The sequence below is a fragment of the Trachemys scripta genome, chromosome 6 (assembly GCF_013100865.1).
Source record: "Trachemys scripta elegans isolate TJP31775 chromosome 6, CAS_Tse_1.0, whole genome shotgun sequence".
NCBI lineage: Eukaryota > Metazoa > Chordata > Testudines > Emydidae > Trachemys > Trachemys scripta.
The window spans coordinates 16,769,349-16,787,189 of NC_048303.1; the positions used below are offsets into that span (position 1 = coordinate 16,769,349).

The 17,841-nt window shown below is 38.1% G+C and overlaps 1 protein-coding gene across 19 annotated transcripts in view; it reads right to left on the bottom strand.

Annotated features, from left to right (window-relative positions):
• Positions 1-4,243: 4,243 nt before the first annotated feature.
• TCF4 (transcription factor 4) overlaps positions 4,244-17,841 on the bottom strand; it is a 318,541-nt gene continuing 304,943 nt past the window's right edge. For 14 of the 19 annotated variants that reach the window (XM_034773372.1, XM_034773378.1, XM_034773380.1 and 11 more), the window contains 5 exons: positions 15,704-15,839; positions 14,211-14,373; positions 11,169-11,398; positions 9,241-9,381; positions 4,244-8,707 (listed from right to left, as the gene is read on the bottom strand). In XM_034773372.1, the coding sequence (XP_034629263.1) occupies positions 9,245-9,381; positions 11,169-11,398; positions 14,211-14,373; positions 15,704-15,839 (666 nt within the window). In that variant the 3' untranslated portion in view covers positions 4,244-8,707; positions 9,241-9,244. Of the gene's footprint in view, positions 8,708-9,240; positions 9,382-11,168; positions 11,399-14,210; positions 14,374-15,031; positions 15,125-15,703; positions 15,840-17,841 lie in introns of those variants that run through there. The other 5 variants (XM_034773368.1, XM_034773371.1, XM_034773387.1 and 2 more) reach the window with 2 other exon arrangements.

The window sequence follows — 17,841 nt, forward strand, 5'->3', positions numbered from 1 at the left end:
AAAGCCAGAGCCTTTCCAATTGCACTGGCAGTATATCTAAGGACCAATTCTCGATTGCCTCATGCCTGGTGTAGTCATCTCATTAATGCAAAATGGATGTAAAATGCTACCAAATCAGAATGGTTGCATTTTACACCTACTTTGCAAAGATGTGGAGCAACAGAGACTCAGGCCTGCAGTAGCTTACTCTGTATTGCTATCAGAAAAGGTTTTTGATCCCCAATTGTTATTACAATAAAGAAAAATTATATAGCTAACTTAGTTATTTTTATGCCCCCCCCCCCCCCCCCCTTTTTTTTTTTTGGTGTGTGTGCAGTTCATTACTCTAGTTTCTGGAAAGATCATTGAACGAAGTTCACAAAGAACAGCTCAGTTGAGGATTGACTGTGGGGTCATCTTGGGTCACCTAATGGCCACCTGCTGCATGTGAAGGTCTCTTCCACATGGTATAATTCAGAGGTTCTCAAACTGTGATCCGCAGACCACCAGTGGTCCACGAGCTCCATTCAGGTAGTCCATGGATAGTTCCCTGTAAGGTGCATGCCTGGGCAGCCACACATGAAAGAATGAAGGGCCACCCACCTAATTAGTGGAGCCACGTAGGCATGGCTCCACTAATTAGGTGCCTGGACCCTGGAGAAGGTGCGTATGTAAGGTGAGGTGGTGGTCTTTGGGGGAATTGGGGGTAAGTGGGAGGGGGCAGTGGCGTGAGAAGAGGTTGTGGGGGGAGTTTGGGATATGCAGGGCTGCGGTGGCCAGAGAAAGTGGCAACTTTCCCCAGCTCCAGGACTAGCTGCCAGGTAGAGACAGCCCTCCTTCTCAGCCTCAGCTCTGTGGCTGCCGCAGCGGGGGAAAGAGGGCACATCCATTACATTAGAAAGGTAAGACTACTGATATTAAAATATGAGTTGTGTGCTTTTATTTGTAGGACAAAAATAATAATTATTTTTTTTAAATATAGCGCTTTTATCCAAAGCGCTTTACAATAGTTAGCTAACGGTACAAACAACATTTGGAAAGATCATTATGTAGTCCACTGAGACCCTCAGCAATTTTCAAGTGGTCCGTGAAAAAAAAGTTTGAGAACCACTGGTCTAATTCATCTAAGTAGCATTAGCTTCCTCATCTGATTTTCAGCCCTCAAAGGCGCATTAAGTTTCCTTTACACTGCTTATTCTCTCTTTACAAATGTACAGTCTTAAAGATACTTGAGTTACTGCATGTATCTATTGGCTATCTAGAATTACCGCACAATATAAGTGCTTCTTCAATCTTCTTTAAGCATGATGATATCATGCCAACCTCCCCAGAACTGTCATCCTACAGAATGCCGGGGATTTCTTAGTTCAAACAATATTTATACATAGAAAGGGGATCCAAAAATACTCTTCATCCCTTTAACTCTTTCCTTCTGTTTAAAAGGAACTTTACATCTGTAGTTTTCATTAAAAAAAAAAAGTCATAACAAGGAATAATATAAAAGGTAGACTACTGAGAGCCCTCTTTGCAAAAAGGGATTTAGTTACTGCCGATTGCCAAAATGTTTAAATCTGGATGCCTTAGAAAACCTAGTAAAGCTCCTAAAAATGTACTAAGGCATCTAAATAGTGGGAGGCAGTGTGGCCTAGTGAGGCTAGTACTTGGTTGGGAATCAGTAGACCCGGGTTTGGTAAGTCACTTCACTCTCTGTGTTTCTGTTTCCTCATATATAAAATGAGGATGAAGATATTTATCTCCTGGTAGTGAGGTTTGATTTCTATGGATAAAAGTGTTGCATTAGAACCAGGTATTGTTAGTGAATAAAAGTGATTTACTGTGATTCCTTATACCTAGGAGTGAAGCCCAATGCCCCCAAGGTACATCTGTCCCAGAAAGCAGTAGATTGTCTGTTCACCAACACAGGTTACAGAGAATATGTGACCCCCCACTTGCCACTCACCATACAGCCTCCTCACTGAACAGAGTCCAGTTCAAGGTAACTACTAATTTTGAAACATCTGCATTGCATAACCCCTAGTTAACTATGAGATCACTTCTTTCTGCAATGATGATCTCACACTCCCCATGGCAAATGGAATTATTGCCCATCCGGAGAAGATTTTTATCCACCGGAGACAGACGAAGCCTGAAACTCATCACCAGATGAAATAAGATTGACCACCACCCTTGACACATGCAGAAATGCAATGCAGCCTCTATCTCCCTGACTTAGCTTTCCCAGAATAACCTTCTCACACAACAGCATCCTCACATCAAACACATTTATCTTTAGAGTGATCAGGTGTTTGCGGTAATAGCTTTTACTGGGCCAACTTCTGTTGGTGAAAGAGTCAAGTTTTCGAGTCACACAGAGTTCTTCTTCAGATCACCTGAAGAGTGAAGAGAAAGCGTGAGGCTGCCCCTGATCCTCAGAAGTGCTGAGCACTCACAAGTTTAACTGAAAGTCAGTTGGGAGCAGCACCTTTGCAAATCAGGCCGTATGTTTATAAGAGATATGTGCAGTATTGCAGTGGGGGTTCTTCTCTCTCCTTCCCTCTATCTCTGATCTCAAAAGACCGGATGGAGTTATAAGGTCTAGATTTTGACCTCTAGAAGGTACTTCTAATCATTTTAAAGTCTGTCAAGGAGAAAGCTTTCTACTTAAAGGGCTAGTGTTCAAATTTAATTAACACAATTATGAAAACCTATTACAATGGATATACTGAAATTAATGACAAATTCCTGAGCACTTACTTTGGCTTGTTTAGTGATGTGAAATTAAAAGACAAAATAGTTGTGGTTCTATTATGTTGTTTTTTAAACATACAAGAACAACACGTCACTTCAAAACGTATGTAAGATTAAAGGTGCTATCATCCAAATTCTTTGGAATTTCCATGACATTTTAAAACATGAACACTCAAACCAAAGTCCCCACATTTTGTTATAGAGGGCCATTAATGAACTGGCTTTGTAACATTTTCCTTGGGGTGAAAATATTGCAATTGTTACATCACACTAGCAACATACAGAGAATGATAGTTGAAAAAGATCCCAAATTTACCGACTGCATAGGATAAATAAATCCTACATGCCAAACTGCAATGGAATTTCATGTATATCTTGCATGTTATACAAATGTTGTGTACAACCAAAATCTCTAGCTGCTCCAAAAGACGGTCAATATCCATTCTACAAAAATATCACTTACAGTGCTTTATGCAACAATCATTTTAATCTGTACAACTTTTCCTTTTATAATATGTGATGCAAGTAGTATGTACAAATTGGAAAACTGTGGTACACATCTGGATTGATAAGATCCAACAGGGCCAACCAGAAGTTATTTTGTAAAAATGTTAATACAATGAAATAGTGATGTGGTTTACAATATTCAACTTCTAATGATCATTCAGCTCAGGTCTTAACTCAGCTCTAAATGCAAAAATGTAGCAGAGAAAGTTCTGCCAAACAGCTGAAATACTGATCTTGTAAGGTGAAAACTGACTGGACATGGCAATCTGCAGCATATCAAAGTACTAGTACAGTTTATATTTCTTCAAATGCATAGCTTCAAATTTTACAGATTCAATGTATTTTTCCAATGGGTTACTGCTTTAGGAATTTTGCTTTGGTTTTGGTTTCCATGTGTCCCCGTACAATTTTTATGACACTTCTTCCTTGGTGTAACATGCTTAATATTCTTTCAGTGGCTGAAATACAGATGTTTTACTTACAGAATAGAATCAGAGCTATATGATAATGAGAGTGAAAATGATCTTACATTTATATAGCACTTTCATCCAAGAGGACCTGGAAGTGCTTTACAAATATTACCAACAGATTTAAAATTACACTGAAGTGCAGCCATCTATGGGTTGAAATACTGAAATTAGTTTACAGTGTAGCATCACAACACAACAATTTAGGTCACAAATAAAGAACACTGTTTTCTATTAAAATAACAGGGGACTCTTAAGTAAGCAAATTGAAATTATCCAAGATGGAATTTGGCAAAGACACCTGAGTGAAAGTGAACACCTTTTACTTTTACCAAAACAAAATTCTATGGGAGCTTTAATAATCAGGTGGTCCAGACCTGTTTTATGTCTCATCTGAAACATAATACTTTCTACACCACAATGGCAGCATAACGCCATTGGTTTACTCAGAGGGAAAAATGCCATCTAGTGATTACCAATACACTTCCTGCAGCACCTATGGGTATGGATAATGCAAAATGAAATGAAACAAAAGTGTCGGAAACAGTTTATAAAAATGGCACATTTATTGCTACAGAACGGTCATGTACATGACGGCATCGAATAACTACAGATGAGAAACAGGTAATGGCCTACACCAAGCTGTGTATTTTTTTTTTTTGTTTTTTTGTTTTGTTTTTTTATGTTCTTGAAGGAACTCCAGCACACAACCTGTTTGGACACTTCTACAAATCAGAAATACACCAAAAACATGAAAAAATCGAGGCACTCAGCCACACATTGAAAACAAGGTGTAACTGTTTATCTTTTTTTAAAAATCTTTTTCCCTTTTTTTTCATTTTTTCCCATTTTTTTGTTGTTTTGTTTTTACTGCTGTAGCTATGTGAACAGTCGCAAAATTCCCCCTGTTGCGACCTACAACTAAAAAAAAAAAGCTACCATACAGTTTCATCTCAGTAACACATGGTAAAATAACATCTTTTAAATAGTAAAATAAAGTAACAAACTTTTACTCAGAATGATTCCAAAAATCTACAAAGAAGAAATATTCAGAATCTGACAATTTTTTCCCATAATATTCATGGTATAAAAGGATTGCTCCTGTGAAAAATAAGCCAAATATATTTTTTATTTTTAAATTTAGGGGTTTTTTTCCTACTAGGGTGTACTACAGTCTATTTTATAGCAAAAAGAGCACTAGACAAACGAAGCTTTATAACAAAAAGCCAGGCACTGATACATGGTAAATCTCTGCTGTTTTTTTTTCTTATCTTCACTTAATTGCATCACAAGTAACAAGAATGAAAAAGGCCACAGTTCATATATTTTCACCATTACATAAGTCTATAATACTTGAAATGAGTATGGTCAAACCAGCACTGCACAAATATGAATCAACTTCAAGTCCCATGAGAAAGAACATGTCTTTAAAAAACAAACAAAACATAAACAAAACAAAAAGATAGGCCCCAAAAGGCCATGGTGCCCCATGTGTTGGAATTAATCATATTCCACCCTTCCCCTCCTCCCCCCACCCAGTCAACCAGTGGACTAATTTTTATTTTTTGTGCTTGTTTCTGCCGAAATCTCTTCACTCCTGGCAATATACTGTATAGTTCACTTCTTGACACAGATCAGATTCTGCCTGGTGGATACAAAGATGAAACTTTCCTCTCCCTGACTCCCCATCCTCTCCCACCCCCCATCTCCCCAAAGAATCGGAAGACTGAATCAGTACAAGTTGCATCACTGGTAGGACTGACAGTTGTATAAACGTTAGTGTTCCTTGCAGCTACACAGAAGACAAATGGTTAAAAAGTTCTAGATGAACAGATTCCCTATTCAGCATAGTCATAAATTACTTGAATGTGGAGGTGGATCATTTATTAAAAAGCTGCTATTTTAATCAGTGTTTCTTAAAGAGTTTCTAAGCCAGGTTTATTACCATATAATACACAGCCTTCTACAATCTTAGTGTCATCAGCTAAATACCTGTGACAAATCCAGCGTGGGACACTAATTCCTCCCTTGGGATGGGAAATAATGAAAAGAAAAAAAAATATCAAACACTACACACTTGCTTGTTCATTTTTTTTTAATCTCAGACTATCCAGAATCTGAGTGGTATCGAGGTATCCGCACAGTTAAATCTAGTGTGGATGAAGGTTTGCCCTTCAAAGGCTATTTTATTCCTAAAAGGGAAGTTTGCTATAAAATCACCACCTTATTGAGCGGTACAGTTCACCAAAACTGGTGGGTAAAAACTGAAACTTCTACTCAATTTGAGTGAGAGACAAATGTAAAGACAAGAAATACAAAGAAACCCCCCACTCCAATTTTTGTTAAAAATGTCAATAAAGGTAAACATTTATTTTTGTTCTGATTTTTTAAGAGTAAACATGAATTTGGTTTTATAATGCATTTTCTGATAATAGTTATCAGAAGCAATGCTCTTAAAATTCTTCAATAGTAAAAGGACTATTTTCATTCCCTAAATCTGATGTGTACATGTATGGATAAAAGTGAATACGATCTGTTGGGTTATAATTTGCCTGCAAAAAATATGGTTTGTTCATTGTTGTTTCACTCCTCATATCAATGCATATGATACTGATAAAGAGAAACCTTAAGGATACCAGCACTCAAAAGCATAGTTATCATTAACAATGGGTGAGATTAATCTTTATCACACCCATTTTCATATAAACCAGGCCTGTTAAAAGTCCAGCATTTTAAAAATAATATTCATTTGTAATTCTGAATTAAACCTTGTGCCTGCTGCTCTATTGTGTATAGCTAATCGTGTAATCCACCTCCACATTTGAGAAACTTATCAACAAATCAAAGCATTTTAAATTTTCCCACTACTGAACATATTTACAGGTTTCAACACGCACGCAGCTAATCAAAATGTTTATGGGTATGTAGAAGGTGATCACATGTTAACTATCATATTTGTTCTTCACGTTTTCAGAAACAAACATAAAATTCAGATTCTTGTATCTCACTATTTCATTTAAATGTGACTTTTTTCAACCACACAGATTGTTTTTAAACAAAAAATGATACAATGTATTAAAACACATAATAACAAGAGTCTACATGTAAAAATATAACTTTTACATACACAATTTCAAAATAATGATACGTTTGCCATTTGTTGCATAAAATTTACAAATGTATTTTTTCATTACTATATAACTGGCAAAACAGGAGAACAGATGGAACATTTAGACCGTTTTGATGGATTTATGGCATTTACTCAGTGCTGATAGGTGGAAAATCTACTTGAACAGGGAGATTTTATTTAAAATACATGCCAGGTTTGTGTGGCTGTAAAAATAGAAACTAGAATTAGAGACAAAAGGATGCTGACAAATACTTAACTAGGAGCACTATCTGTTAATTGTACTGTACACCAAAGTCAATCATGATAAGATTCACTATGGAAGTTGGTTCAGTTGTGCCCAGACTTCAAAGCTAGTTGTCTGATGAGTTGCTGTGCCATAGTTTGATCTATGTTACTATTAAATATGTTAAGTAAAAACTTCATTCATACTGGCCAGAGAAATACTGTACTACCCACCTACCCCCTCCTCAAGAAAGTGCAACTTAATGCTTTAGGACTCATAAGGCTTGTTATAATGTTGCATGATGACTGAATATTGGCATTTCGCAAATGAAGGAGGAGGCAGCAAGTGGTCTACATTTAAGTAATCCACTTGAAAACAAGAAAAGAATGAAAAAAGAAAGTCAATCAAATCTGTCACACTGCTTGCAATTTTCCCAATTGATGGATTCCCCCCACCCCCCAAATCTGACCGTGTATTCAGAAACGCCTCACTGCACACTATTTAGGCTACACACATAGGTAACACTTTAATTGGTTTGTTAAATCACAGCCACTTTGATTATGTAATGTTTCTGATGATATAAACATTGGAAGGCACAGTGGTAACATTGTAGCATTCTAACCTTGTACCTCTGAAAATCCCAGAATAGGGTCAACAAGAGCAACATTACGATTCAAACTCATTTTGCCACGTCTCAGTAATGCAGCCTGTAATATCTACACATGATGAGACTTTAAAGTCCTGTGTTCCTAAAAGACTGGAGAAACAACTCTCTACCTACTTATGAATGAGAAGCAACGTCAGGGTCAGCATTTCAGCCTGCACTACCCCTCCAGAGACAGAGTTGGCACTACAGGTTACAATAACAAAAACAGGGGAGCGGGACAGAAATAAGACCAAAAAATCCTTATTTACAGTAAAATCTTCTTTTTAAAAAAGTTAATCAGTACTATTTTTTTACAGGAGCAAAAAAGTCTGAAACAAATGAACAAAAGCTTACCATATTCACTAAATTTTTAATATATATTTATATATATATTTATATATATATATTTGTCATAGGTCTATAAGATCCATCTGTTCCTCCTACCCTAAGGAATGGCTAATGTCATCACTTCAGTTTTCATTAGGACGTTTGCTGGTTTTGTAAATATCTGGGCAGCAAAGCTTCCCTTTTAATATCCAGTAAGTATAAACACTAGCTGTCTAGCACACCAACAAAAACGTTCATTTTTTCTTCAGAAGTACACTTTTTCATTATTGCAAGTTTACAATTTTAAATTAAATATTTTTTTTTCAGACTTACAAATTAATTATATTTTTTTTCCAAAAGAAGTTTAGGCACAAATGCATTGTCCCACAGTGTGGAGAAGATTGCCATTCAGTCTCTAGGCTGTGCATTTACAGCTCGTAACATACTGCTTTAAACATTCTGAATGATATGTTAAAGAGAGTCGTCCCTCAAGTTGCACTTTTTGCTTTTGTTTAATAATCGGGAATGCTGAAATCTCTTGCGTCTGTGATTCTTAACTACTCAGACTTGTCTTATATTACAAAAAAGGGGTTAAGGAGAAGTGTTTATGTGGGATTAAGATAATACAGCTGTTAAGGAAGTGGTCTCTTGTTTAAATGAAGAAATGTGGCAACTTGGACCTGTGAAGGAAGTGAAAAAATAAATCAGTCCAGTACTGTTGAATACACACAACTTTATCTTCTTTGAATAAATGATTTGAACATATTATTGGAAATCTAAGTGCAGGTGCAAGATGATTAAATTTAAGTAAATTTTATAATGATGGGCCTAATTTTATTCCTAGTTGCACATATGCAACCATAAGAATGGCCATACTGGATCAGACCAAAGGTCCATCTAGCCCAGTATCCTGTCTTCTGACAGTGGCCAGTGCCAGGTGCCCCAGAGGGAATGACAGAACAGGCAATCAAATGATCCATGCCCTGTTGCCTATTCCCAACTTCTGGCAAACTGAGGCTAGCGACACCATCCCTGTCCATCCTGGCTAATAGCCATTGATGGACCTATCCTCCATGAATTTATCTCCTTTTTTCAACCCTCACCCCCACTCCCAATCTGGTCCAGAGTCTACAGAACGACTCTGTATTCAGTGTCTTTTGCTGAATTACTTGTGTATTTATTGTGCTTTGGTCACAGCTGAAAATGAACTTGCCTTTTTACATCTGTCCCATATGATTGGATGCATCTCCCATTCCAGGATGGGGTCCTGCCAAGGAAAGTGGAGGGGGATCTGAAGACACTTTCTCTTCTTCCCTTCTTTTCAGACATGCTGCTTTAGGGTTCAGATTCCTTTCTGTTGAATTGAAGCAAAAGGCCATTTCAAATATGTTAAGTTTTACAGCAAAATGTTTTGTTCATTGAATTTGCATCTGACAATTAATTTATCAGTTACTTCTTATAGATTTCCAGTATACTTTAAAAGCTTTAGAGCGTGTTTTACAAGTGAACATCCAATTTTCTTTATAACACGAAGTCTTTGTCATTAGAATATTCCTTTCAAGGTATAGAAATTTAAAGGGTGGCATTTGTGATAAAGGCTTTGATGCTTTTAAGCAGTGCAGCTTAGTACGTACATTTTGCAAATACCTTCATGTTCATGCAATGGCCAAGGGGTTAGCGAAGCTTAATATTACATCTTGGATCTTTCTAAATTACTCAAAATTTGAATATTGGGAATATCAGGGATGTGTCTCAAAGACTAAACTGCCTTCCTCATTTTCTCATTAAGGTCAGACTTCCAAAAGATAATTTCAAAAATGGAAAATAAGTCTAGAACCACAATGTTGAATTGGACCCTCAGATCCATGCACTCCCAAACACTGAGTTAGTGAGCTCAGACTCGACCTGAATCATGCAGATAGGACCGGTCTCCATAATATGCTGAACTGGAACCTTGAAACCCAGGAACTTTATGGTACAACACCTGGATTGGATGCCAGATGTGAGTGTTGTGGGCTCGAGTGCATTTTTAGAATAATCTCTGTATCACCAAGTATTACAGACTGGTACTGTATGTTAGACAGGCCTGGCTAACCTCAAAAAGGTTTGTTTTAACATGACTGAAGAGCTAGAGGAATTGAAGAAGATGTGGTAACATTTTCTGGAAGTTGGCAATTTACAGATTGACCACTTTGTCTTCTTTTAGGTAACAGGAAGCATTTTTAAATCAGATTTTTCCACATGGCACATTATAGCGTAATACTGTACATTTTGTTTTGGAAGTATTTTTCAATGTTAAAAAAAATTGATAATTTCTCAATTATTTTTGCCTCCTGGTTCTGGGAATCAGATTTTCCTGCTGTGAATGTATTAGTGTTTAGCTGCAACAGCTTTGGCATAGACAGTGCCAAAGGGTTAATTTACTATTGTTTCATTTCATGTACTCTCAACACAGCCTTGCAACACTGATCAGCCAAAAAAGGAGACGGATGAAAAGCAGGCTACCGACATTACACTTTATGTATTCCAAAACCTAGAGTTCTAAATCTAATGGAAAGCAAAAGGAGAGTTTTTCTAAGAACTGGAGATAATGACCAAACTAAAGAATTTTTCTTGTGCTATTATATATGCATTTGCACATAAAAGTCTGTTTTCATCAGCAGGGCCAGCTTTAAGCCGATTCGGCCGATTCCCTGGAATGGGGCCCTGCACCTAAGAGGGCCCTGCAACGTCCGGGACTGCCGGCGGAGCGGGGAAAAAAAAAAAAAAAAGCCGTGTCCTGCTTCTCCCCCCTCCTTCCAGCACTTGCGCCGCCATACAGCTGATCAGCGCAAGCCTGGGAGGAAGGGGTGAGGAGGAGGAATGCGGCGTGCTTGGGGAAATCGCGGGGCCAGGGTGGGGATTTGGGGAGGGATCCAATGGGGCAGAGAGGGGGCGGAGTCGAGGCGGGGCTGGGGCGGAGTTGGGGCGGCGGAGGGTGGGGGGGGCGAGACAATTCGCGTCCCGGCGTGGGGCCCTGCACCTGCTAAAGCCGGCCCGTTTCATCAGTACCTACAACACCTTACAGTGATCCTTGAGAACCAGTGGAGCTAAATGCTGCTGGATATATAACCTGTTGCAGGAGAGAACTGCCAAACTGACCTCTGACTTGCTGTTCTAAGCTGAGGATGACAGCCACAGCCTGGTGTAGAATCAGGAGTTTGGTTTGGGGTTTGTCACTCTTCAGATGGAGTTGTACCATCCGGCCCAACTCCTTGAAAGCCTCATTAATGTCACGCACACGTAGGCGCTCACGAGCATTGTTGGCCATTCTCCTTTCCTTCTCTCGCTCTGCCTTCTGCTCTGGTGTAAGGTCTTCATCGTCGTTATTGCTGAGAGACAAAAGGAACACGGTATTTTCTAATGGTGTGGGAAAAAAGTAAGGCAGGCTCTTTAAACAGATTTCATCCTAAACCACTGCTGCAATGCATAGGCAGCAATTTTCTGGCTAATTCTAACTTGCCAATAAGCCTTCGCTCCATATACAATATATTATTTTGCTGATAATCATATTTAAATCCCTCTATATTTGCTCTGAGTAGAGCGCCTAGGTTTGTATTGAAGCCTTTACCAGCTAAACAAAACAGAATACAATGGCCTCTGCTAGTAACAACAAGAGAAAACAGTACTTTTCAATAACATATTTTACAAAGCAGCACCACAGCCAGTATTGTTACATTTGCATGCATGACAAATCCTGGGAACCTACGTAATTGATATTTTAACTACAACTCCTTTACATTTCACATTGCACTTTGAACTCACAGGGAAGACACCGGTCTTAAACCAAATCAAGTTCCAGTCATTTTTTTTTTTAAATTTGGTATTCTTAAGCAAGGAATATAGAAATCATTACAGGGTCTATGCAGCTGAAATAATATATAGACCTTTGGGTCACGTAAGGGAAAAGAGATCCTCTGTGCAGGATTAAAAGGAAAGTAATAGAATGTCCTTACCAAGGAGCTGAGGAGTTAATATAATGTGCTGGTTTACTGTCTTGCAAGACTAAAAGGTAGGAGCAGAGCAGGATCATGTGACTGTGATTAGTGACGTGCATGCAGATTATACCTCTTTTACCCTACAATTCTGGGCATGGTGCCGATGGCTACCTATCCCATTCCCTATCAATGCCATTGTGAGTAGGTTCATGAATCAGATAAAGGCCCCTTACTCTTCTATAATTGATGGGTGGGCTACTTTATCTGCTGCTATCTGATAATGTGGTATAAAATGGGGCTCTCAGGCCTGGGCAGCTCAGAAATAATAAACCTCAGCCAGTAGGGGAACACCTTAGAATGTTTTCAGTTTAGTTATCTGTTGGGCGATTCTGGAAGGACCAGCCCCTGTCATTTAGATGGTGTGTGTGTGTGTGTGGGGGGGGGGGGGTTAGGTGGAGGGGAATACTGTACTTGGCTTGGCAAAGTCTGATGCCACCTATGTTAACACAGACTTGGAAAGCCACAAAAAGATGGATTAGGAAGCATACAAGCACTATCAAGTGGCAAACAGGATGTAGAAGCAACACAGTCAGGAAGGCCCATGAAATTTCCGTGTAATTTACAACTGGATAGAGCCCTAAGTTTAATTTCTGCATCATTTTGTGCAATAAAACCTGTTTCTATCCTAAACATAATGACAATGATTTTAAACTGAACACGTATTTTCCAGTGACTCAGTGGCTAATACATATTTTAAATTGGTTATGCAAATATATTGGTAAGTTTAACAGCCCTAACACAACATGTATTTAGAAGTATAACTAAATAGCAAGAGTAACCTTTTAAAGTTGCAAGGTTCTTAAAAACAAAAATAACAGTTTACAAAAGCTTCAAAGCACACATTAATATGCATAAGTGACAGCCTACTTGTTAAATTAACAAGAAATGAGAAGATCACCCTGCAGCAGCATAAAGGTGCTTTTGTCTTGCCACATCATACATGGACATGAAAGCACCTCTTCTAAATATGATTTTTCCAACACATCATTTATTATGAGAAAACCTCAACTTTTACTCTGATCATAATAGATGTGTATGTAATTAATATTTTTAGAAATCAATGAGTGCCGGAGAATGTTGTTGTTTTTTTAAGAGCAAAATGCTTGCTCTGTGCAACCAAACTAGTGTTTTTGGAATAAAGATGATTGATCTTATTCAGAGGCTTCCCATTTTCAGACAGTATCCAAGACTGTTGTTTTGAAGGAGAAGTGACACCTCAAACTCGGATTTATCTTTTTTATTTAAAAACCAAACCAAACCAAACCAGGAGAGGACCTCAATTTCAATTTTACTGGTATTCTTAGCTTTGATATAGGACCATAAGGTGAAAATCAAAAGCTTGACTCCATAAACCAGGTCCCAACATAGAACTCAGCGTTGACAGGCCACTAGATATTATTGTAGTAGGAAACTTCTCCTTTATCCTGGTGGTTAGTGCTTAGGGCTTCTATGCATGTGAGTAACATTCACCAAGGACATAAGGTCCAAGATGATAAAATCCAAGGATATGCCTTCACTAATATTTTGTAATATTTTATATAGCATGCAGAACATATTTAGTCCCAGTGGCAATCCAAGTATAATCATGCATTTCATGGCCATTGATGCCTGCAGGGGAGAAATGTTTGTCTACATAAAGATACCAAGCCATTCTTGGGAGCAGGGTATGATATGAACACCCAGCTTCTCCTAAAAGCTAGATAAAGGGCTGGCATAAACAGGCCTAATGGATTTATTTAAAAATGTAAGAGACAAGAGTACAATATGTTGGACACTGGTAAACTGTCATGCAAATGTGATCTGTTCTGAGAACCCTACATTAAAAAGTGAAAATAAATATTTTATTCCAATTTTTAAGCAGAGGTGTGGATGAAAAGCAATCTGCTAAGCATATTTTAATCTTATAAAAATTTTATATTGGGATAATTTGCTTAGTGTCCAATTTCATGATTTGAAAGGAATTTTAGGAAGTCTGGAGTACAAGTATCTGAAATGATACTGTTAGTACTACCAGAACATGCCTTCAGTTTCCTCTTAGGCTGTGGTTTTACCTGCCAGGAAAAAACTCATGAGTTTCTTCCAGTTGTTCACTTCATCAAAATCCAGTAAAGGAATTAAATGAAGCGACACTATTATATACTGTTACCTAGATCTTGACCTAGTAATTGATTTGATATCCTTCTTGTCATCGTCTAGTTTCTTGTCCTCAGAAGATTTTGTGTCCTGAAGGTTTTCGTCTCCTTCGTCATCAGATTTGATTTCAGAGCTGCCTGAAGATACACTCTGCCCTTGCAGTCCAGTTGGCATACCTATGGGAAAACACAGTGATTTTCTGTTACCAATGTTTAAGCAAAGGTTTGAATGCATTTGCATGTATGTTCCTTACTAATGCCACCTATTGTTGGATCTGTGTTCCCGTCTGTTCTTACAGCCACTCATTTGGACTGACTGGTGCAGAAGGGAGTTTCAAGAATGCAGCTGCTGAAACCATTTTTCAGCACTGGCTTTGAGGCTTAATTCCACTTCGCAATCTTTCTGGAATAGATGATAATTTCACTGTCTACCAAACATCAGCTAAACTGCAATTAAAATCATAATCATGGAAATCACACACCTCATGTTCTGATTAAGAACCCAAGTGTCTATGAGCTATTACGCTAAGCTTTTTCCTTGAGCAACGATTTAACAAGAAATAGTAATAAAAGACTGCCCCTCTATAGCACCTTCCATTCAAGGATCTGAAGGTGTTTTACAGATTCATTACCTGTATCATTCCCATTTTACAGAAGGGAAACTGACACACACAGAGTTCATGATCTTCACCAGCCTCACACATTAAGCCAGTGGATTGGCTGTGTAATAAGACCTAGAATTCCTGACTCCCAGTTCTTTGTTAAAACACTAGACAATGTTTCTTCTTCTTAAAAAAAATCTTAATATGCCATTTCCATAAAATAATCAAAATACCTTAGCCATGAAGAATGAGTAAGAGCTTGTAAGCCATCATAAAAGAAATTTTGAGTTGTTTCTTCCATACTTTAATTGTAAAATTAGCAGCCTCTAGGAATAAAGATAGACCCTAGATGTACTCTAGGTTCAGTTAGTTTCACACGTATTTTGAAACAATACTGCATCTATACATATAAATCTTACAGGATTCACAAAGCACAGCAAATACTGTAATACAATTAAAATCAGTTTGGTATTTTCCCTCGCATCTAACTGAAGTCAATGGGAATTCTGTGTGCAATGGAACCGCAGGGTCTTAAGTTTACTCTTTTTGATTTTGCATCCTAAAACATTTTCTACATTTCTCTACTGCTTGAGTTATGTTAGTACTAGAACTTGCTGTCCTGGGCTAAATTGCTTGGATGCTTGTAATTGTGATTACTAGAGCATACCAGATAGGATGTCTGGATTAATCAGAACTATATATCATGTTACTCCTGACTCTCTCCTCCCACTCAAGCTGCACTATAGTCTCATTGTGTATCTGAGTTATCACTACTATGAATCCAAGTTCCAAGTAGACTCAATTCCAATCGCTGTAGCATGTATAATTAAAGTTTTTTAATGTAAAAATACAAGCGTTTAAGACTGCCACATGGCAGTGTCCTGACAGTATTTTGGTGTACTTACCCCTGTATGGATCTTGGGGTGGATTTAAATCAGGGGAAGTAGCAGACTGAACTGGCAGCTGTGGAACTGGAACCTGATTTGGCACAAGCGAATGGCTGCCACGCAGACCGACACCATCTTCACGATGAGCTCCAACCTGTAAAGAGAAGAGTCACAGAGTTTAATGTGATATGAAGGTGAATACGGATGTAACAAGTTCCTCAGACAGTGAAGAGAGACTAAAGAGAAAGGCAGATATCTAAAAATAATGTTCCCTGTAGCTTTTTCACTAGAGGGCGCCGATGTACTGTATATCTACATAATATGCAAAACCACTTAACACTCAAGAAGATGCTGTGCAGCACATTTAGTGACAAATATGGCAGAGTAGCTCAGGCAGGTAAAACGTCAAATTGTCTCCCAGGGTGCTGCAGTGGAGCGCACTGATTCGTACCCATCTGTCTTCTATCATGTCCGCCAACAGATCTGACAATTATCTTAATGCCCATATGCTTAATTGTGGGCTTCTCAATTCCCCCATTGCTATCGGAAATCCTGCAGGAATTTAAATTTGGCATTCAACTTTCATTTCAGGGGATAAGATTCTCAAGCCTGCCATTTTTTTTTTCCATAATGCCAGCTAAGCCTCTGACAGCGGAAGCTACAGCAGTATCTGACACAGCCCCTATTCGGCACAGATATAATAAAACATCACCTGGCTTTCCAAAGCTAGAAGCCCATTCCAAATTAATGTTCACTGTATTTCATTAACCATAGAGTTCCAAATCCGAAGGGGCACCATTCCTGCCAACACCATGACTCCGGGTAATATACCAATAAAGGTTTTATTAAACACACCAGTAATGCCATCATCTTAGCTGACAGTGCAGGCACAATGGAAATACGTCCATTATTTTCCATGTACACTGCTCATTGATGCACTTTATAAGCTAAAATTGTCACAGAATTAAATACAATGGATGGTAAGGAAGGACAGTTATTTACTTTGAGAGCAGAATTATCAGAAGCTGTGGACAGGCACTCTGATTTCAAAGAGCCTCTATAGTACACCACTGGAATTGCAGGGAGCAATCTCTTACATTTCTTAAGACATACCTTAAAGCCAAATAACACCTTGAATGGTATAAACCAACATTTCTACATGTAACAGTTTTCATCCTGGACGTTCTCAGGTACTGATCCTACCATTGGATGAAATGTGTCTCCACAGATTATACATTCCGTAGAGAACTCTAGGTGACTCTTCATTCTCAAAAAGTATTATTCATGGTTCAGTTCTCCTGGAGTACTAAAAAGACTTAGGAGTGTTTCTATTCAGACTTACAAGATAATACACTCTGATTCTTACCAGCAAGGCAAGACCACAGTAAGAAACATAAAAGGGAACATTTCCAAAGGGGACTCAAGAAAACGTTTTTCTTTTTCAGACTAAATTCAGATAACCAAAAAGTCAGTGTAATATAACAGAGATAAAAACACTCCCCCTTTTGAAACACTTTAATTTTTAAAACATGATATCTCAAGAGGAGACTTTGGAAAATTAGTACATTTACTCATATATTTGGTTGCAAGAAAAAAAAAGGTGGTGTAACTTATGAGTCTAGAGATCTAAAATGCCACCACCACAGGAATAGTATTGCATATAAGATACAAGAGGTTTCAAGAATCTCAAAGATTCAGGAGAGAAATTTAGTGAGGAGCACTCTGATAAAAAAGGGCCCTTAAGAGCAGCTTCTTATTTGTGAAAGGAAACTATGGTAGCTAAACATACTTTTTCTGGAGATGGATAGAGTTAAAGTTCTGTAAACTGTAGAGGATTTTCTGTGGTAAAGCTGGGGGGACAAGTGTAGGAATCCATTTGGTTTCACTCTAAATGATGACATTTTCACTTGGAAAACAACCAGCAGACTTCTTTTGAGCTACTTGAAGGTGTTGATATACTTTGGCAGACATGTCATCCCATTCAAAATGTCTACCTCCTTTCAGCCAAATTGTAGTTGACATTAAGACTGTAACTAGGATGGCTAAATCCAGGACACATGATTCCGAGTGTTCATTTTGACTGAGTTCCCTAATGATATAGTCTATGGTTTTATCATAAAACAAGAGGAGCTGGCTGAAAAAATCCAAAATTTACA